The sequence below is a fragment of the Amblyomma maculatum genome, chromosome 3 (genome assembly GCF_055883805.1).
Source record: "Amblyomma maculatum isolate TAMU_Amacu chromosome 3, ASM5588380v1, whole genome shotgun sequence".
NCBI classification, from domain to species: domain Eukaryota; kingdom Metazoa; phylum Arthropoda; class Arachnida; order Ixodida; family Ixodidae; genus Amblyomma; species Amblyomma maculatum.
The window spans coordinates 78,625,692-78,643,288 of record NC_139346.1 but is presented as its reverse complement, the minus strand read 5'-3'; the positions used below and the strand labels follow the sequence as shown (position 1 = coordinate 78,643,288).

At 46.0% G+C, this 17,597-nt stretch overlaps 1 protein-coding gene and 1 pseudogene across 1 annotated transcript in view; one reads left to right on the top strand and one right to left on the bottom strand.

The window, feature by feature from the left end:
• The window catches only part of LOC146195034 (evasin P467-like), a 71,584-nt gene that overhangs the window by 24,435 nt on the left and 29,552 nt on the right, over window positions 1-17,597 (bottom strand). Inside the window, exon 5 of the mRNA XM_084596186.1 lies at window positions 9,695-9,774. Coding sequence (XP_084452312.1) covers window positions 9,695-9,774 — 80 coding nt within the window. The remainder of the gene's footprint in view (window positions 1-9,694; window positions 9,775-17,597) is intronic.
• LOC146195035 (uncharacterized) lies at window positions 625-5,948 on the top strand (annotated as a pseudogene).

Genomic DNA, 17,597 nt, shown 5'->3' with positions numbered 1-17,597 from the left:
TCTTTTGAATCAACGATCAAAAAAGAATCGTAGTAAAAATTCAGCTCCAAGATTTTCAAGAACAAGAAAAAAATTCAAATGCAGACTGTTCGGCGGCTCAAAGCCAAGTTGTCATCCTACGCGCAAACTACACAGAAACTTGAAAGGCAGAGCGTAGAACTGGAAGAAAGCGTCCTTGAAGACAGGTTAAAAGCTCTTCCACCAAAGCAAAAGCTAGCTGTCATGCAATGTTTTCAAGCTGCTCGCCGCAAATCAGTGAGAGGAATGAAGTACAACCCTGACTGGCTACTGGAGTGCATTATTATGCGAATGAAAAGCCCAAGGCTCTATGAACATGTACGAAGGGAGGGAATACTGATACTCCCTAGCAGAAGCTGCTTGAAGATGTATATGCGCAAGTATAAGAGCAGGTTCAGCTTTAACTGTCCCGTACTTGCAGGGATTGAAAAGAAAACAAAATTCATGGACGAATTCAAGTTCCACGGTGGTCTGATTATCGATGAAATGAAGTTGTAAGAGTGTTTCAGTGTAGTTGGAGAGGGGAAAATTGAAGGGCTTGTGGATTTGGGGAAATTCACGCCCGAAAGTGAGAAACATGTGCCCTGCGATCACGGTCTGGTGGTCATGTTCGAACCACTAACAGGATCTTGGCATCAGATACTCGGTGTCTTTGCCTCGAGTGGCAATGTGAAGACAGCACTTTTGTCGATGATTGTCCTAGAAGCCGTCATTTTTGCTGAAAAGGCTGGCCTGAAAGTAGATTTTGTTACAGCTTACGGGGCCTCATGGAACCGCTCTATGTGGCGCATGTTTGGAATATCTGGTTCCACGAGCTCCGTGAGGTCCTCTGTTCCTCATCCTGTAGACAAAGAAAGACGCCTCTTCATTGCATCTGACTTCCCCCTCCTTGGTGAAATGCATTAGAAATGGTTTTCTAAAATACTTCTATAAAACTCCAGATGGTGCTGCCTACATTGACTACATCAGAGTTGCACACGAAGAGGATAAATGTGCAGTCACCCCAAAGGTCATGCCAAACTTTACGACATACCACGTGAAACCCAACAATTTTGAAAAAATGAGACTGAACCTGGCGTTTCAACTCTTCAGCTCAGAAGTGGTGTGAGGGCTTTTCTTTTACAAGAATGAAATTAGAAGGAATTGGGGTGACTCAGGACCAACTGAGGCATTTGTCCGAAGAATGGCCATGCTCATAGGAGTAATGACGGCACGTGTTCTGTCTGGAGCTCTAAAACTTGGTTCTGTTCATGTAAAGAACATCAGAGACTTCATTGAGTACCTGAAGGAATGGGAAGCATCCTTGGCACCTTCCAAGGTAGGGTTTTTGTCGGCTAGTACCGCTGAAGGCCTGAGGGTTACTCTTCATGCCACATTGGATCTTCTGAAGTATGTCCAAGACAAGCTTGGGTACAAGTACGTATTGACAATCTGCCTTTCTCAAGACAGCCTGGAAAAGCTCTTTGGCGTCATTTGCCAGTTTTCTGGCTGTAATGGCCACCCGAATGTAACCCAGTTCCTCATCACCGGTAATTGCCTAAGTTTTTACAACTTGGTGAAGGCGCCAAAAAGTGGCGACTGCGAAGGAGGCACCCTACAGTTTTTGTTTGGTGAAAAGGAAGTGAGTAGTGAAGTCGATCTACTACTTGATAGAGGACAGGTAGAAGATGCTGCAGAAATGCTCAAGAATTCTGTGGTCCACTCTGACCACTCGTATAGTGAAAAAACAAGGGACAGCCGTCTGGTTCTTTACATGGCAGGCCACGTTTCACGTAAAACCATACACAAATCAAGTAGCAAAGACTGCTTTGATCAGCTCCTTGTGGATCGAGAAAATGCTGACAAAGGACTGTCAATGTTCACAAAATTCTGTGACAATAGTGGCCTGTTGTACCCTTCCGTAGAGCTTTTTTCATTCGTTGAGGTGTTGGAACTCACTCTCCCTGTGTGGTTAATAACAACGAATTGCACTGTGACAGCCTTGATTACCTTACATTCTGTATCAGAAAGAACAATGTCTTGGTTGGCTGTGCACTTCATAGGGTAGATATTACCACCCAAATCACAAAGTTTTTCTTAATAACACGCCTCCATTTCTATGCTAAATCTCTTAACAAAGAGAGAGAGTCGTCCCGCGAAAGAAAAAAGCATTTGAAGCTGAAGCAGGTCACTTAGAGACTTTGTAAGATATGCTAGCAAATCGTTTCCTTTCATTGTTGCAATCGCCAAGGCCATTTTCCTGTAACAAAATAAAGCCTTGTTTCAAGAGTGTTATGCATTCAAACCTCTGTATGTCTGAATTTAACAAGTCTACTAGTTACGAAACAGTCTGCGCCGACGCGAGCAGACATGGAATCGGTAAGTCTGTTACCACTTGATTTGTTTCTGAATTGAGAGCCAACTCAATAACGTTCCCGGCTCTATTGAACAAGTTACATAGTATAATGTAATCCTATTAGAAGGCGAGTACCACGAAAATACGATTAAAAAAAACGGACCGTGGCCCATTACCAGCGCTGAAGCCGCGGTACCCGCGGCGGAATCTGACGTCTAAACGGGCTGCAGGTCCATCTGCCGCTCTTCTCCCGAAGCGCTTCGCCTGACTGGGCCGGCTGCTCACACTTCCCCCTTCCAGCCACTGTAGTTCAGTGCACGTTTAAGATCTTAGGGGGGTCGAACTTACTCCGGAGCCCTCCACTGCGGCAATCTTCTATCTCCGCTTTCACTCTCGACGACCTCATTTACCTTACAGCGCGGGTCAGGTGACCACAGATCGTGAGTGACAGATACTGCGTTATTCCACTTTTTAGAGCCAATTATTATTGTTACTATTTATAATTGATTTGCGGTTGTTAACATTCCGAACATAACTGTACTAGCATGGAGTGCAAGAAAGCGAGCTCTGACATTTTCTAATGACGATTTTGGCAATCAATGTTTTGATCTCACTGGGAATTAGTGCAGTTTAAAAACAGTGCTCACATTGGGTTCAGCGCCTTTCATTTTCCCTCCACTACGGCTCCCCTTTCTCTCTTTACACTTTCACTCCCATTTTCATCCCTTCCCTTGCGGCGCGGTTCAGTTGTCCACAGAGCACAGATACTGCGCCTTTCTCTTCCTGTGAACCCATTAAAAAGTATAACAATTAACGAACATCCGAATGATTAGACTCTACGATATGCGTAACCCTCGTTGCTGTAAAAAACGTCTTCACAAAACACAGCGAAGCATTTTGTAGAACATTAACATACCATCTAGGAGTACTCTGGTATGGGGTATTTGTTCGACATGTTTAAAACAGAAAAACAGCCTGAATAGAGCAAGGACAAGAATGGACAGAAACGAACAAGACAGGCGCCAACTAATAACTAAGGGTTATCGCATCACACCTTATTTGTGCCCGAGCAAGCCGCCCAAATTGCGCACCACCGAACGTCAAGCTTCTGCTGCTAACACCCCCTTCGCAAACCATGGTGCTGTTCGCAACGCAGCGGTGCATTGGCAGGAAGCGTCGGCGGGCCGCTTGTTTCAATACGCCCTCAATATCAGACGATACGGCTCCAGTCCCCTAGCAGCAAGTCGTCCTCGTACCGCGGCAGATTTGAAGCCAGTATTCAGCACTCTCGATGTTGGACCTCTCAGGCCGCCGTCACGTGCTGCCTGCGGATTTGACAATTTGAATGCTAATGTCTTTTGCAGGCTACATAAACGAGCCCACTGCATCTGGAGACCAAGACCATGATGAGGTTCGTCGAATGCCGTGCTGCTCGCAAGGAGGGGATGCCGCCGAGCCTTTGTGCCGACATTGTCAGGATCCATTGATGCATATCCTTTCTGTTGAGTGCAGGAGACCGCGGAACAAATTTTTCTCGGGTGCATCCTCCCTGCATCACTCCTGGGTCGTATGAAAGAACTGTTTGAGCTGCCAGGAATACCATATGCCACCGTCAGGTATCTCAGCCCGCTGCCCAGCGAAGCACGAAAACAGTTCGTGCTAATTCTCGTTGAAACAAAGTATCAAATCTATATCGCTGGATGTCGAGCAGTCTACAGCGCGTAAACACCCTGTCTCCTAGAGGTAAAAAAGAAAATTAGGAAGGAGCTGGGGTTCCACCTTGAACGCGAAAGACTCCAGTTCGGCAAGAAAATGTTCTATGAAGAATGGGGCCCCACACCATGATAATTTTCATAGAAGAAAATGAAAAAAAATCGAAGTCAGATATTAGAAGATTTACTCGCGTCAGCCTTTGACCCACCGGGGTGGCACGGACGTGGTGCACTTGCACTGCGACTCCGCCCCGGCGGGAATAAGTCAGATTGCATTGAGCCCCTTGGCTGGGAAAAGCTCTCTCCCGGAACAACCCCCCCCCCTCCCCGCCCAGTGGTGCGGGAGGCCTTGCCTGGGGTTGCTGTAGCATGATGATAACCGCTGACTGAGGTCTGTACCCTCACAGGAGGACTGCACCTGGTGCATCCTCCCTTCCATCTGACAAGGCAAGAAGGGGATGCGTCATATGCTCCCCCGCCATCGCTGTGCGAATGCAGTTTAACGAGCTTGTAATGCACGGCCCCTGGCGGATTTGCTGCACATAATGCCCTATATATAGTGTATAAGACGCCTATGTTCATCTCTTTCGAAGCTGGCTCGTTGTAATCCATAAAACTAATGGATCAAGCAGTTCTCAATAACAAATCGGGTGACGTGAGCTACGGGCCATATTCCTTCGGCATACCTTGCAATTTATACGAAGCACTCAGCCTTATCAACGAAACCAAACACAAGGAAAACACTGAACGACAAAACGTATAAATCGCAATCAGCGCACGATTTACTGCAGAATGAAAGAAAAATAACGTGTCATGAAATTACGGTAAACAATTATTTGCTTAGTTTTTCTGAGCTTCCTTGCCAAACCAAAACAAGTGAGAATTGGGGTGGTGCAGTGGTAAGACGCCCGACTACTGTGCCGGAGCACCCGGGTTTCGAACCTGACCTTAGCCGGTGCGTTTCGACGGAGGCGAAACGAAGAGGCGTCCGTGTGCTGTGCTATGCCAGAGCACGTTAAAGATCCCCAGGTGGTCGAAATTGCTCCGTAGCCCTCCACTACGGCTCTCCTTCCTTTCTTTACACTTTCCCTCACATCTTCCTCCTTTCCCTTACGGCGCGGTACGGGTGTCCACAGCTACACATGCGACAGATACTGCGCCTTTCCCTTCCTGTGAACCAGTTTATTATTATTATTATTATTATTATTATTATTATTATTATTATTATTATTATTATTATTATTATTATTATTATTATTATTATTATTATTATTATTATATGAAAACTAAAATCACAAATAAGAACGTGAAACAAGGTGCCATGAAACTTTACTGATTGTACAAACAAGCAAGTGACATTAGGAAACAAAATTACCAACAGGAACTAGGAACAAAATCAGCAAACGAACTTTAAAAATTTTGAAAAGAGCTTGATGCCAGAGTGACAGAAAGGTTCCTATGGAAAAACAAATTTTAGATGACAAGTACATGCGAGGATTGCGGTTATATCACCTAAAAGAACTCCTAGAGGAAAGCCCTCTCCGCGACACTCATGGCAATGGGCGGCTTGCTCACGGTCAAGCGCCCTGCATTTTTGTATGTAATTAGCGTCAACTATTTCCCACTCTAATTCATCTCTACCAGATTTCATAAACCTCGTGAATTAAAAATATTGTGAATTTCATTTTATGTGCAATTCCACAAACTCACGTTTAATTTACTTCTTCATGAAGCATATTTTCGAAAGTTTTCAAGAGGTACTAAAGGCAAGTCCAACCTGCTACTTATTTGCAATATTTTTGATTATGGGATACCTTATGAACGTAAAGAATAACCTGCAGCGGTTTCTTTTTATTTTTCAAATTTTGTTTGCTTGCAGATGACTAACCTTCCCCAGGACCGTTTCACAAACAGTTACGATCAAAAAGGCTGGGTTCCTACTTCTTTTAGCCTCTGAACCTGAACGCCAGACCTCAAGGACATCATGTAATGAAAAGACGTTCCCTTCTTCAGCGAATTTGCAATATTCACTGTTTTAACGAAAGGTAACAGCCTTTTTGGGGTTGGATTGTACGCCCAACATAGCTTATCCTTTTTAACAATAGTCTTAAGTTTCGAACTCCAGTTCGTCATTAATTGGTAACTCCCAAGTAAGCGTGAGACCTTGCTGTGATTGGTGAAAACGGAGAGCGTCCGTTCAAATAATTTCTTTTAGAATAATAAAAAAATCGTCAGCATTAGGAAACACATAAACAACATACCGATTACATGCCTGACTTTTGATTTCATTTCCAACGGCTTACAGCAAAATGTCACAATGTTTGTCTTATACGTTTTGGCATTTTCCGGTCAGTACATGGAAACGTAGCCATCGGCTGCACAAGGCACATTTGCAAGATACTCAAATCTGAATGCAGGAGGCAAGTCCAGTTCATTCGTGATTGAGCACGCGTCCATTTGTTATTTGTTTCTCGGAAGAGAACCCATGAAGGAGGACAGACAGGTGCAGGAACTGAGATGGTTTACGGAAAGGACCGCTAAGTTTCCTTTTGCTATGCCAGCCCAGGGCATTTCCTGGGGACCGATCGTCCAGACTTGCCGTTCTTGGAGAGACAGATCCTAAAGGAAAAGTTAAGGATATTTAGGAAAGTAGGTACAAAATTGAGTTTTCTACCGCAGCCAATAGTCAGGTGTTTCAGGCTAAGGAGAGAAAGTGACAACCGTGCAGAGGATTCGTGGTGAGATGTGCTGCGCGCAATGTACCGGCATTTGCGCCTTGGAAAAAGTGTGAAAGGCTCTCAATAACAATAGCCTTTTATCCCTCCTAGCTGACAAATATAGTGGATTCGCATTCTGCCTCTAGGCTCCTTCAGGAAAAATGCTTTCACGGCCATCGAGAAGAACTTCAAACGTGTTAAGTCCAATAGACTTACTTGAAGACGAGAAGTAATGAAGATCCTGGATTATTTTCATTTGGATGCTCTGAAGAAAACTGCAGATATACGCAAAGGCTTCTTAAAACTTTCTTCGCGCTCATTGCAACGGGTCGTCAGTTGCTACCTTCAAAATACTTGATAATTCGATCAGCGAGAACCCACTTTTTGTGTGTAGTTCTTCTCAAGCCGCGTAGGAACTTCAATAGCTAGCTCCCCTGGAATCGAGTAAATTTCCGATTAACATTGAGGATTATAGTATTCTATTCCTCATCAACGGCTTCTGAGTCCAGTTAGAAGAATTATAATGGCAGGCGAAGTTCCGTTGCAAAATTCAGGTGGAATCAGCAGCGACAGTTGCGTGGTCTGGTTTGAATTTTACTTGAGCTCTACCGCCATATTGTTTGAAGCAAATTTTTTTTGAGAAACTAGGTGTGTGTAGCACCCATAATTTGTGTCATTTTCTTGTCCGCCATTGCAAATAAATCAAACGTCTGCTATGTGATCGGTATGTTCTTTCTGTGTTGCATTACGTTAACGATTTTTTTATTATTCTGAAAGATGTTTTGGAGTCTAATAAGGCCCCAGCTGTCGAATGGAATCAATTCGTTTTCACCAATCACAGCAAGGGTCTTACACTTACTTCGGAGTATCGTTAATGGTGAACTGCCGTTCCTATAGACTTGAGGCTTTTGTTTAACAAGGATCAACTATGTTGGGAGCACAGCAGCAGATCTCAGAAAGGCTTGTTATGAATCGCAAGTAGCCATTCAAAGCTCATCACAAGAGATATAATTAGCAATTCTCTGCAGAATGCTTTGGGGAAATCTTTCCTTCACACAATGTGTGATCTCCAGCGCCCAGGTTCAGTTGTAACTGAAGAAAGAACGGTACCCATCCTCTTTGATTGTGGCTGTTTGTGAAATTCTTCTGTAGCAGTTCAAGCGCCTTCGAGAAAAAAAAAATCCAGAAACAAGGAATAAACCGGTGCAGCTGTTCCTTACGTTCATAAGGTATCCCATTGCATAAAAATTGACAAAAATATACCATGTCGAAATTGTCTTTTCAGCACCATCAAAACGTTTGAAAATTATCTCATTAACTATTAAAAGCAAAAAGGAAATCGCGAAATAAAAAATAAAACGAAGTTCTTTATATCTAGGTCACGAGTAGTGTACCAGATTCCTTTAACCTGCGGACTTGTCTATATAGGGCTACGAACGCGCCTTTGAACGCTTGCGGAAAGTGCGCTACAAACATGGACGTTTATTTGCATACCGATCTAACAACCGGCAAAAATTGCCGTCCGGAAATAAAGATGTTTTTGAAATCCGGCGCCAAAAATATAGAGCAGCAAATAGTTTATGCCTTTTATGTAAGAAATGAGGAAGATTGTTTGTCGGCAAGCAGACAGTTTCGATCAGTGACGCAGAGGCAGCTTTGCTCGAAGGGTTCCTTTACATAATACAAGCGTCTTCTCGAATTTTTGATGCATAGCAGCTTTTCTTTCTCTTTGCACAGAGATTTTTTCAAGAAATTTTTAAGGTTCATTTCATTCATTGTTCCGTGTTTCTCTTAGTTGTTTAGTTTCTCATTGTCGCTTTACCAATTTATAAAATTGAAGGTACGCATCGCGTCGATTCATTTCTTTATCGTAAACTAGACTAGTGTAATCTGTGACAACACTTGAACGCGACACAAAGAATGATTGCGTTATAACTGTGATGTAAATTCACATTATCCTTATGACTAGTTCCTTTCCCCACATGCTGCCCATCTGCTCACTCCGCCCATGAGAGAAGGAAGGCATTTACTTTTGATCAAACGTCAAACGTATTAAACTGGCGCCCAGCAGAGAACTTCACCAAGGAACGGACATTCAATATATATTACGGCGCACTGCGCATTAACATTCACATCACTGCTTTCATAAATAGGCGTCAGAACACATTTATTTATGTGCAAAATGTCTCCTCTTAAGTTCTTGGCGCTTCTGGTTGGCCCTAGAAACGCTGTCACAAGACTGAGTAAGCTTAAATTGGTTCACAGGAAGGGAAAGGCGCAGTAACTGTCACACTTGCTCTGTGGACACCCGAACCGCGCCGTAAGGGAAGGGAGGAAGGTGGGAATGAAAGTGGACAGAGAGAAAGAGGAGCCGTAGTGGAGGGCTACGGAGTAATTTCGACCACCTGGGGATCTTTAACGTGCGCTGACATCGCACAGCACACGACGCCTCTTCGTTTCGCCTCCATCGAAACGCAGCCGCCGAGGCCGGGATAGAGTAAGCTTCCCCTGGTTCTCGTTTATCCACCAGCGCAGATCGAGACGCGCGCAGGGCCTTCTCTGTGGGCAGCAGCACGAATTGTTCTTTTCAGTACGCACCTTTTGCTAAACATGTATATAGATATGTTTGGCTGATAGCGAAAGGGTTTATCGGACACAATCGTACAAAATAACTCTATGGGTGCTGTCTATAACCGAATCACTTGAACTGCTCTACGTATGAGCGCGTCAGCATTCTTTATGATTTGATAGCAATACCCAGTGAATGTAGCTAAATGCAGAGATACTGTTTTTTTTCAAAGGATGTCCATTCTGAAAACGTTGCTGATAATAATAGAGCAAGGCGACGGTCTTTCATATCGATCTAGACGGACGTTCTCTTTATGAATTATAAGTGATAAATCAGCACTCACTGCGTTGGCACCACTCATCAGATGCAAAATATCTGGACAAGGTGTTCCAGTTGAAGGGATCTGAGTTGTAGTAGTGTTTTCTGGAAATAAACAAAAACCATAAGTTTACGACTGGCTACTTTGAAGTTCATCTAACTCTCTTTCTCTCTCTCTCTCTCTCTCTCTCTCTCTCCCTATATATATATATATATATATATATATCACTTTCATTCCCACCTTCCTCCCTTCCCTTACGACGCGGTTCGGGTGTCCACAGAGCAAGTGTGACAGTTACTGCGCCTTTCCCTTCCTGTGAACCAATCCTGTGAACCAATATATATATATATATATATATATATATATATATATATATATATATATATATATATATATATATATATATATATATATATATATATATATATATATATATATATATATTGTGAGCCTTCTATGATCTTTTTTCATTTGTACATACCATCGTCTTCGTCCCGCGGCGCCGGCTCCGGCACGCGCCTGAGTTCGTGATGGGATTAAAACGCTAGACAAGGCATCGCTGGCTTTGCCGTCACGGCCTTGCTGTCACAACCTTGCCGTTGCGACCTAGCCTTCGTTCGCAAATGGTGGAGGTAAAGTTCGACCCCCTTGCTGCCTTCACCCCTGCCTCTCGCTGGAGCTACGTTGCGCCCAGTCGAAAAAACTACAGAACTGTGTCAAAAATACGACAAGAAGTCGTGTAGTTCTGTCGTAACCATCAGATTTTTCTGTAGTTCTGTAGTACTTTTCTGTAGTTCTGTAGTTTTTCTGTAGTATATTTCTGTTGTCTGTAGTTCTGTAGCACTTTTCTGTTGTAACTACAGAAATTTCTTATGTTACGACAGAATGTTCTGTTGTCACTACAAGTTTCCCGTCAAAAACCGCACAGAAATTTTGTCGTAACATCAGAAAATTTTCTTTAGTTGGCAACCCTTTGGCAACAGCCACCATCCTTATGTCTACCGAGAGTACCCACGATCCAGCCGGACCCTCTATCTCGGCTGCACCCCCTCCGACAGGGCCCATACGAACACGCAACCCGCCGCTGTTCTCTGGTCGTCGCGATGAAGACTTTGATGACTGGCTCGACACCTATATGCTCTAAAATTTCTCAATGTTTGTTTCTATCTCATTGAGGTCGCCAGAAACTGGTTTATTAATCGCGAACCCCACACCACTAAGTGGAGAACATTCAAACAGCAGTTCCGCCAATACTTCGCCGACCCGGCAGTTCGGACTGAGATCGCAAAAAATAAGCTCGCTTCCCGCCTCCAAGGTCCCGATGAGTCTTATGCGTCTTACATAGAGGCCATACGTGCACTTTGGCGGCATATTAGTTCCACCATGCCGGAACCTGAACGAGTACACCATGCCTTGAAAGGAATCAGTTCTATGGCTTATAATGCCCTAGTTTCCCAAAATCCTTTAACTGTGGATTCCATTATTACGACCTGCCAACGCCTCGATCAGCTACAGTCCTCCCGATAGCAGCCCGGCATCGCTACTGGCCCGACTTTTGCTGACCTCGATCTGCGGGCACTGATTCGAGCCATCATCCGCGAGGAGCTCCAAGCCCTCCAGTCTGTCGACACGACTGCGATCATTCTTCCGCACCTTCTAATGACGCCGTTCTCCGCAACCACATTAAAGAAAGGTTAGCAACCATCACCCACCCTATGGCAAATGAACCTCCTGCAACCCGCCCAGAACCGAGCTACGCGACGTCGCTCTACCCTCCTCCTCCTTTGGTTCCCCCTCCCCGACCGGCACCAACCTTCAAGCACATCAATGTAATAGCGACGGCTCAACCTACACCACCCTATTACGCACCTTGGTGCCCCTCCCGGCCAGTTTGCTATTACTGTGGCATTAGAGGACATATATCCAGTTTCTGCCGTCGCCGCCTTCAGAACGAGCGCCGTGGTTAAGACACCTTAGAAAGTGACGTGCCGTCAACTTCGTATTACCAACGCCGGTTTATTCCAAGCCCACCTCGACGATCCTTCCCACCTCCAGAATCCTCGTCTGAGTCTCGTGGGACCCATGTATCTCGACGCCGGTCCCCATCCCCGTACCGCCGCTCAGTTTTCCCTCTCCGACCTGCAAGAACTCTCCCTCTCCGCCATCATAAAAACTAAGCGTTTCAGTTTCCGGGGGTCAAAATGCACTCTGCGAACTACTAAAAGTCCTCCTTAGTGCCCGTATAATATGATTTCTGTTTTCGCCGAGGGATTACCGGTCGAAGCTTTGATTGATACAGTGGCTGCAATTTCCATCATTCACATTGATTTGTACTACCGTTTGCGAAAATTGACGACACCATATGATGGGCCTGAACTCCGTGGAGCCAATGACGTACCTATTTGTGCCCTTCAGCGAAGTGTACCTTACGAGTTGTTATCGACGGCGTCCGCCATCATGTGCAGTTTACTATGCTCGCACCTTGTGCGCATCTGATGATTTTTGGATGGGATATTTTGTCAACCGTTTCGGTGTTAATTTTTTCTGGCGACCATGTTATTCATATTTAAGACAGCAGCTTTGAATTTTGTGACATCATCATCCCCTCGCTGCCGCCACTGATGCTGATTTGCGTCCTCAGTGCGAAAAACTACTTACTGCTGTTTCTGACCACATCACTCACAGGGACATACTCATCGCACCATCTTATCATCACCTTGTACGCGTCATTGCCTTCCCGTCTAGTCTTGTCCGGTTCCCCAACGGCTCAGCGACAACAGCGGCCACTAACACTTCACGTGAATCTCTCGTGCTCCCAAAGGGAACTTCTCTCCCTTGCATGGTGGATGTTCAACCTTTATACCTCATGGTGCTCACCGCCCCTCTGCCTCAGTGCCGTGTTTTGTCAGGCATTTCTCTTTCTGTTCTCATAAAGACTACTAATCCTAACCTCACGCCGAACCAACGCCAAGAACTGCTGACATTGCTTCGACACCACCAAGTCATTTTTGATGCCCCTCCCCCACCACTGGGACAGATTAGTGTTGTGCACCATCGCATCATTACTGAAGGTAACTCTGTCGTTCGCCCACGGCAATATGAAAAGTAATTGAAGAAAATGTAAATAACATGATCCGTCGCAATATTATTCGTCCCTAAACAAGCCCATGGTCCTCCATAGTAGTCTTAGTAAAAAAAAAAAGACGGCTCTCTATGCTTTTGTGTTGATTACCGTGAACTCAACAAAAGTACACAAAGATGTATACCTGATGCCGCGAATTGATCACGCCCTTGACTCTCTGCAAGGCGCCGAATATTTCTCGACTTTGGACCTCCGCTCAGGTTATTTTCAAATACCTATGTACGAAGACGACAAAGAAAAAACTGATTTTCGCAACTCGGGATGGCCTTTGAGAAGTGCTTGAGATTGCGCTAGTTGGAACATCTTCTCACAAATGCTGCGCTGCTTAGTTTTACACGGACAAAGGAACTGGACAAAAGCTGAGGTTAAGCACAATCTACCAACTGAAGTTTTATTTCTTAGAAAAGGAAAAAGGAAACACAAGCACACGACGTAATCTGAGGAACGTGAATAGACATAAATCACAACAGTGCACTTTGACAGCAAGATAACCTAAGGAATGAAACCATTTGTGAGGAGGCCTTTACGAATTTATTGTTATGCCTTTCGGACTTTGTAACGCACCAGCGACATTTGAAAGAATAATCGATACTGTACTTCGTTTCCTAAAATGGAGAACCTATTTATGTTACTTGGACGACATTGTTATCTTTTCGTCAACTTTTAACGACGTTATCACGTTCCTGAATGAAGTCCTCACGTGTCTCGCTTCACCGGGCCTTCACCTCAAGACCAAAAAGTGCCACTTTTCACAGAAGGAAATTAAAATAATGGAACACCTGGTCAGCCATGGCGGCATTCGTCCAGACAGTGAATACATTATCACGGTGTTGAACTTTGCTCGTACATAACGGACTGCAGATTTACGCAGTTTTCTTGGCCTGGCGTTTAATTGCCGGCGCTTTATAATGCATTTTGCCACTATTGCTGCTCCACTTCATGAACCATTTAAAGCACGCAGCCCTTTCTTATGGACCAAACAGTGCAAGACTGCTTTTAACGACCTAAAGCACGCCATCACATCAGATCCTGTTCTTGCTCACTTCAGTAACAGCGCTGCAACCATCCTGCACTCTGAGGCCAGTGGTCACTGTATTAGCGCTGTACGTCTGCAGTGTGATGCAACTTCGCATGAGAACGTGATTGCCTTCGCCAGTCGCACTATGACTCCAGCGGAGAAAAAATACACCATTACCGACCAGGTGTGTCTTGCCGTCATCTGGGCTGTCCAAAGCTTTCGCCCTTGCCTATACGGGCGGCACTTCACAGTTGTGACCGACCTCCATGCTCTTTGCTGGTTGTCTTCGCTCAAAACTTTGACAGGCCGACTTGACCGTTGGGTTCTACGCTGGCAAGAACACCATTTCGACATCACTTATAAATCTGGTCGCCAACCCAAGACGCCGACGCTCTTTCTCGATGTTTCCTTTCGGGATCAGCCTGCTGTTTTTCTTCGCATTTCCACCTCTGACCACAGGCGACAGTCTCTTCCCCCGACGCATATCACAACAGTTTCCTTTGACGACTCTGAAAACAAACAGTAATCTGCTAACGACCATGAGCCGATGCCTACTGCCGTCCCATCATCGGCCGCCGCGCGATTCCGACTCGCCTAATGCTAGCCTTCGCCGACACCTTCACACTTTCAAGCTCGAAGATTGCATACTACGCCGCTACGTGTATTGCCCTGATGGAACTCGCTGGATCCCAGTCGTGCCGCGTGTGCTTCGCCCACGTATACTAGCGGCTCTACACGACGGCGCTTCTGCAGGTCACCTTGGTTTTGACAAAACCTACGACCGCGTAAAAAAGGATTCTCTTGGCCTGCCCTACCTTCCAGCGTTGCCAAATGCGTCGCGTTCTGCTCTCTGTGCCAACGTTGCAAACAGCCGACGTCTTCGCCTGCTCGACATCGACAACCTCTTCTCTGTCCCGCCACGTCATTCGACGTAGTGCGCGCCGACTTATATGGTCCCCCACCTCTCTTCGATGGAGGTAACCACTGGATATTAACAGCTGTCGACCCCCTTACATGCTACGCTGGGACAGCACCTGTACCGACCGGTTCCACTCAAGAAGTAGCAAATTTCTTTTTGCGATCTATTGTATTGCGTCATGGCGCTCCTCGTGTGCTCCTAAGCGGCCGCGGGACGGCGTTCTTATCGACAGTCGATGCCGAAGTTCTTCAGGCGTCGTCCATCCTTCATTACACAACCTCAAGCTACCATCCCCAGACTAACGGTCTGACTGAGCACTTTCATCGCACCTTATCGGATATGACATCCATGTACATCACACCAGATCATCAAAATTGGGACACTATTCTAGTATTCGTTACATTCGCCTATAATACAGCAGTAAAGCGCTCTCCATTTTTTTCATCGTTTATGACCGTCCTCCCACTACAATTCTCGACACTTTCTTGTTCTCTACGTCCACTACTTCAAATCAGTACCTATATACTTCTTATCTCGTGCTCTCGTGTGGCCAGACGCCGTAATCGTGTCCGCCTCAACACAGCAGCGGGCCAGGAAGACCGCAATTCTCGCTACGATTGTACACATCGCGTGGTCTCTTTTCGTCTGGGTCACGAAGTACTGCTTTATACACCATTGCGCACTCCTGGCCATGATGAATAATTCCCCCACGTCAACAGCCAAACTCCCCCCCCCCCCCCCCCCAGAGCCAAACTTCCCCAGTGAACTTCAAAGTCACGCCTGTTGATCCCCCAGCCGATCGACGCCACCGTGTAACTGAAATTGTTCATGTTTCTCGCTTGAAACCGTTTCTGCGCCGCGGTGCATATCTCAGTTATGAGCGACCAGGCTGACCGCTACCGAGCCCCCGTGAAGATAGTGGGAGCCTTCCATGGATCTTCTTTCCTTTGTACATACGATCGTCATTGTCTCGCAGCGCCGGCTCCGGCACACGTCTGGGTTCGTCATAGGAATAAAATGCTAGCAAGACATCGCTGGCCTTGCCTTCGCGACATTACCGTCTCGACCTAGCCTTCTCTCACAATATATAAATATATATATATATATATATATATATATATATATATATATATATATATATATATATATATATATATATATATATTGTAGGGGTGTGTTTATTCGGTATCCCCAGATGGATCCAGCCGCTCAGGAGGAACTAGCAGCGGAGCGTCAGGCGTGGCGAATAAGGAAGGCAGCGACCAACTTCTTCCTTGAGAGCGGCAGCACGCGACGATGAAGATTACCACACTACAGTTTCCCCCCGGGCAGAGAAGGAGCCATCCTGGCGACTCATGGAGCCGAAAGGACAGACTGATCGTTGTAGGGCTTGATTCGGCCCACATGAACTATTTCGCGTCCACTGCGACGCAAGTCCACTGAGGGCGTAACGCGCTCAAATACGTAATTCACAGGAGATGTTTTTTGAAGGACTCGGTATGGACCGTGATACCGAGCAAGAAGCTTCTTTGAAAGGTCGGCTGTTATAGCAGGAACCCAGAGACACACCAGGGAGTTGGGTGCAAATGAAGTCGACTCGCCAGTGTCACAATGGTGTTTTTGTTGCCACTGGTTTTCCTTTGTAAGCGAACGAGCGAGCTGAGGGCATTCTTCTGCGTACTGGGCGGCGTCCGAGAGTGGCGTCGATTCAGAAATATCAGGGCGGTAGGGAAAAAGCGCGTCCATTTTGCAGGTTGGCTCGCGCCCGTAAAGAAGAAAGAAGGGAGAGAATCCAGTGGTGGTCCGTATCGCAGTGTTGTACGCGTAGGTTACGAAGGGAAGAACGTGGTCCCAGTTGGAATGAGCGTCGTTGACAAACATGGCCAGCATGTCACTCAGAGTACGGTTGAAGCGTTCTGTCAGGCCATTCGTCTGCGGTGCGATGAATGATGTGACATTCTTTCAGTAGCGCCTCGAGAGCGTCGGACAAGAAAACACGTCCGCGGTCACTGAGCAGTTCCTTTGGGGTCCCGTGGCGAAGAATCAAGTTGTTGAGAAACAACAAAGCAACGCCTCTTGCGGAGGCAGAGGGTAACGGTGATTTTTCAGTGTAGCGAGTAAGATGGTTTACTGCCAGAATAATCCACCGGTTTCCAGCAGGAGTAGTAGGAAGAGGGCCATAGAGATCTAAGCCAACGCGGTCAAACGGACGAGCAGAGCAGGGTAACGGCTGCAGTGAAACAGGGGACTTCTGAGGAGTTTTTCGGCGTTGACAAGATTCGCAAGCGCGCATGAAATGTCGTACGAAGCGGTACATTCCACGCCAGTAAAATCGCAGACGTAGGCTCGTGTAGGTTTTCAATACGACTTCGTGAGCACATTGTGGGTCACCATGGTACGCAGTACAAATGTCGGCATGGAGATGACGCGGGATGACTAGAAGCCACTTCCGTCCATCAAGCAAATAATTGCGTCGATAGAGAAGACCGTCACGAATGGAGAAGTGGTGGGCTTGGCGGACGAGCGCTTTGGATGAATGACCGGGAGTAGGACTTGAGAGAGAATCCCAAAATGCATTGATCCAGGGGTCATTCCGCTGCTTGGTAGCCATGTCGATAGTGGCAAGAGCCGACAAATCGTAGGCACAGACGTGGTCAGACGAAGTATATCTAGGCAATCGCGAGCGGAAAAGAGCATCTGCGTCCGTATGCTTCAGGCCTAATCGATAAATGACATGAATGTCAAACTCCTGGAGACGAAGAGCCCAGCGAGCAAGGCGACCGGATGGGTCTTTCAGAGAGGCAAGCCAGAACAAAGCGTGGTGATCGGTCACAACGTAAAATGGTCG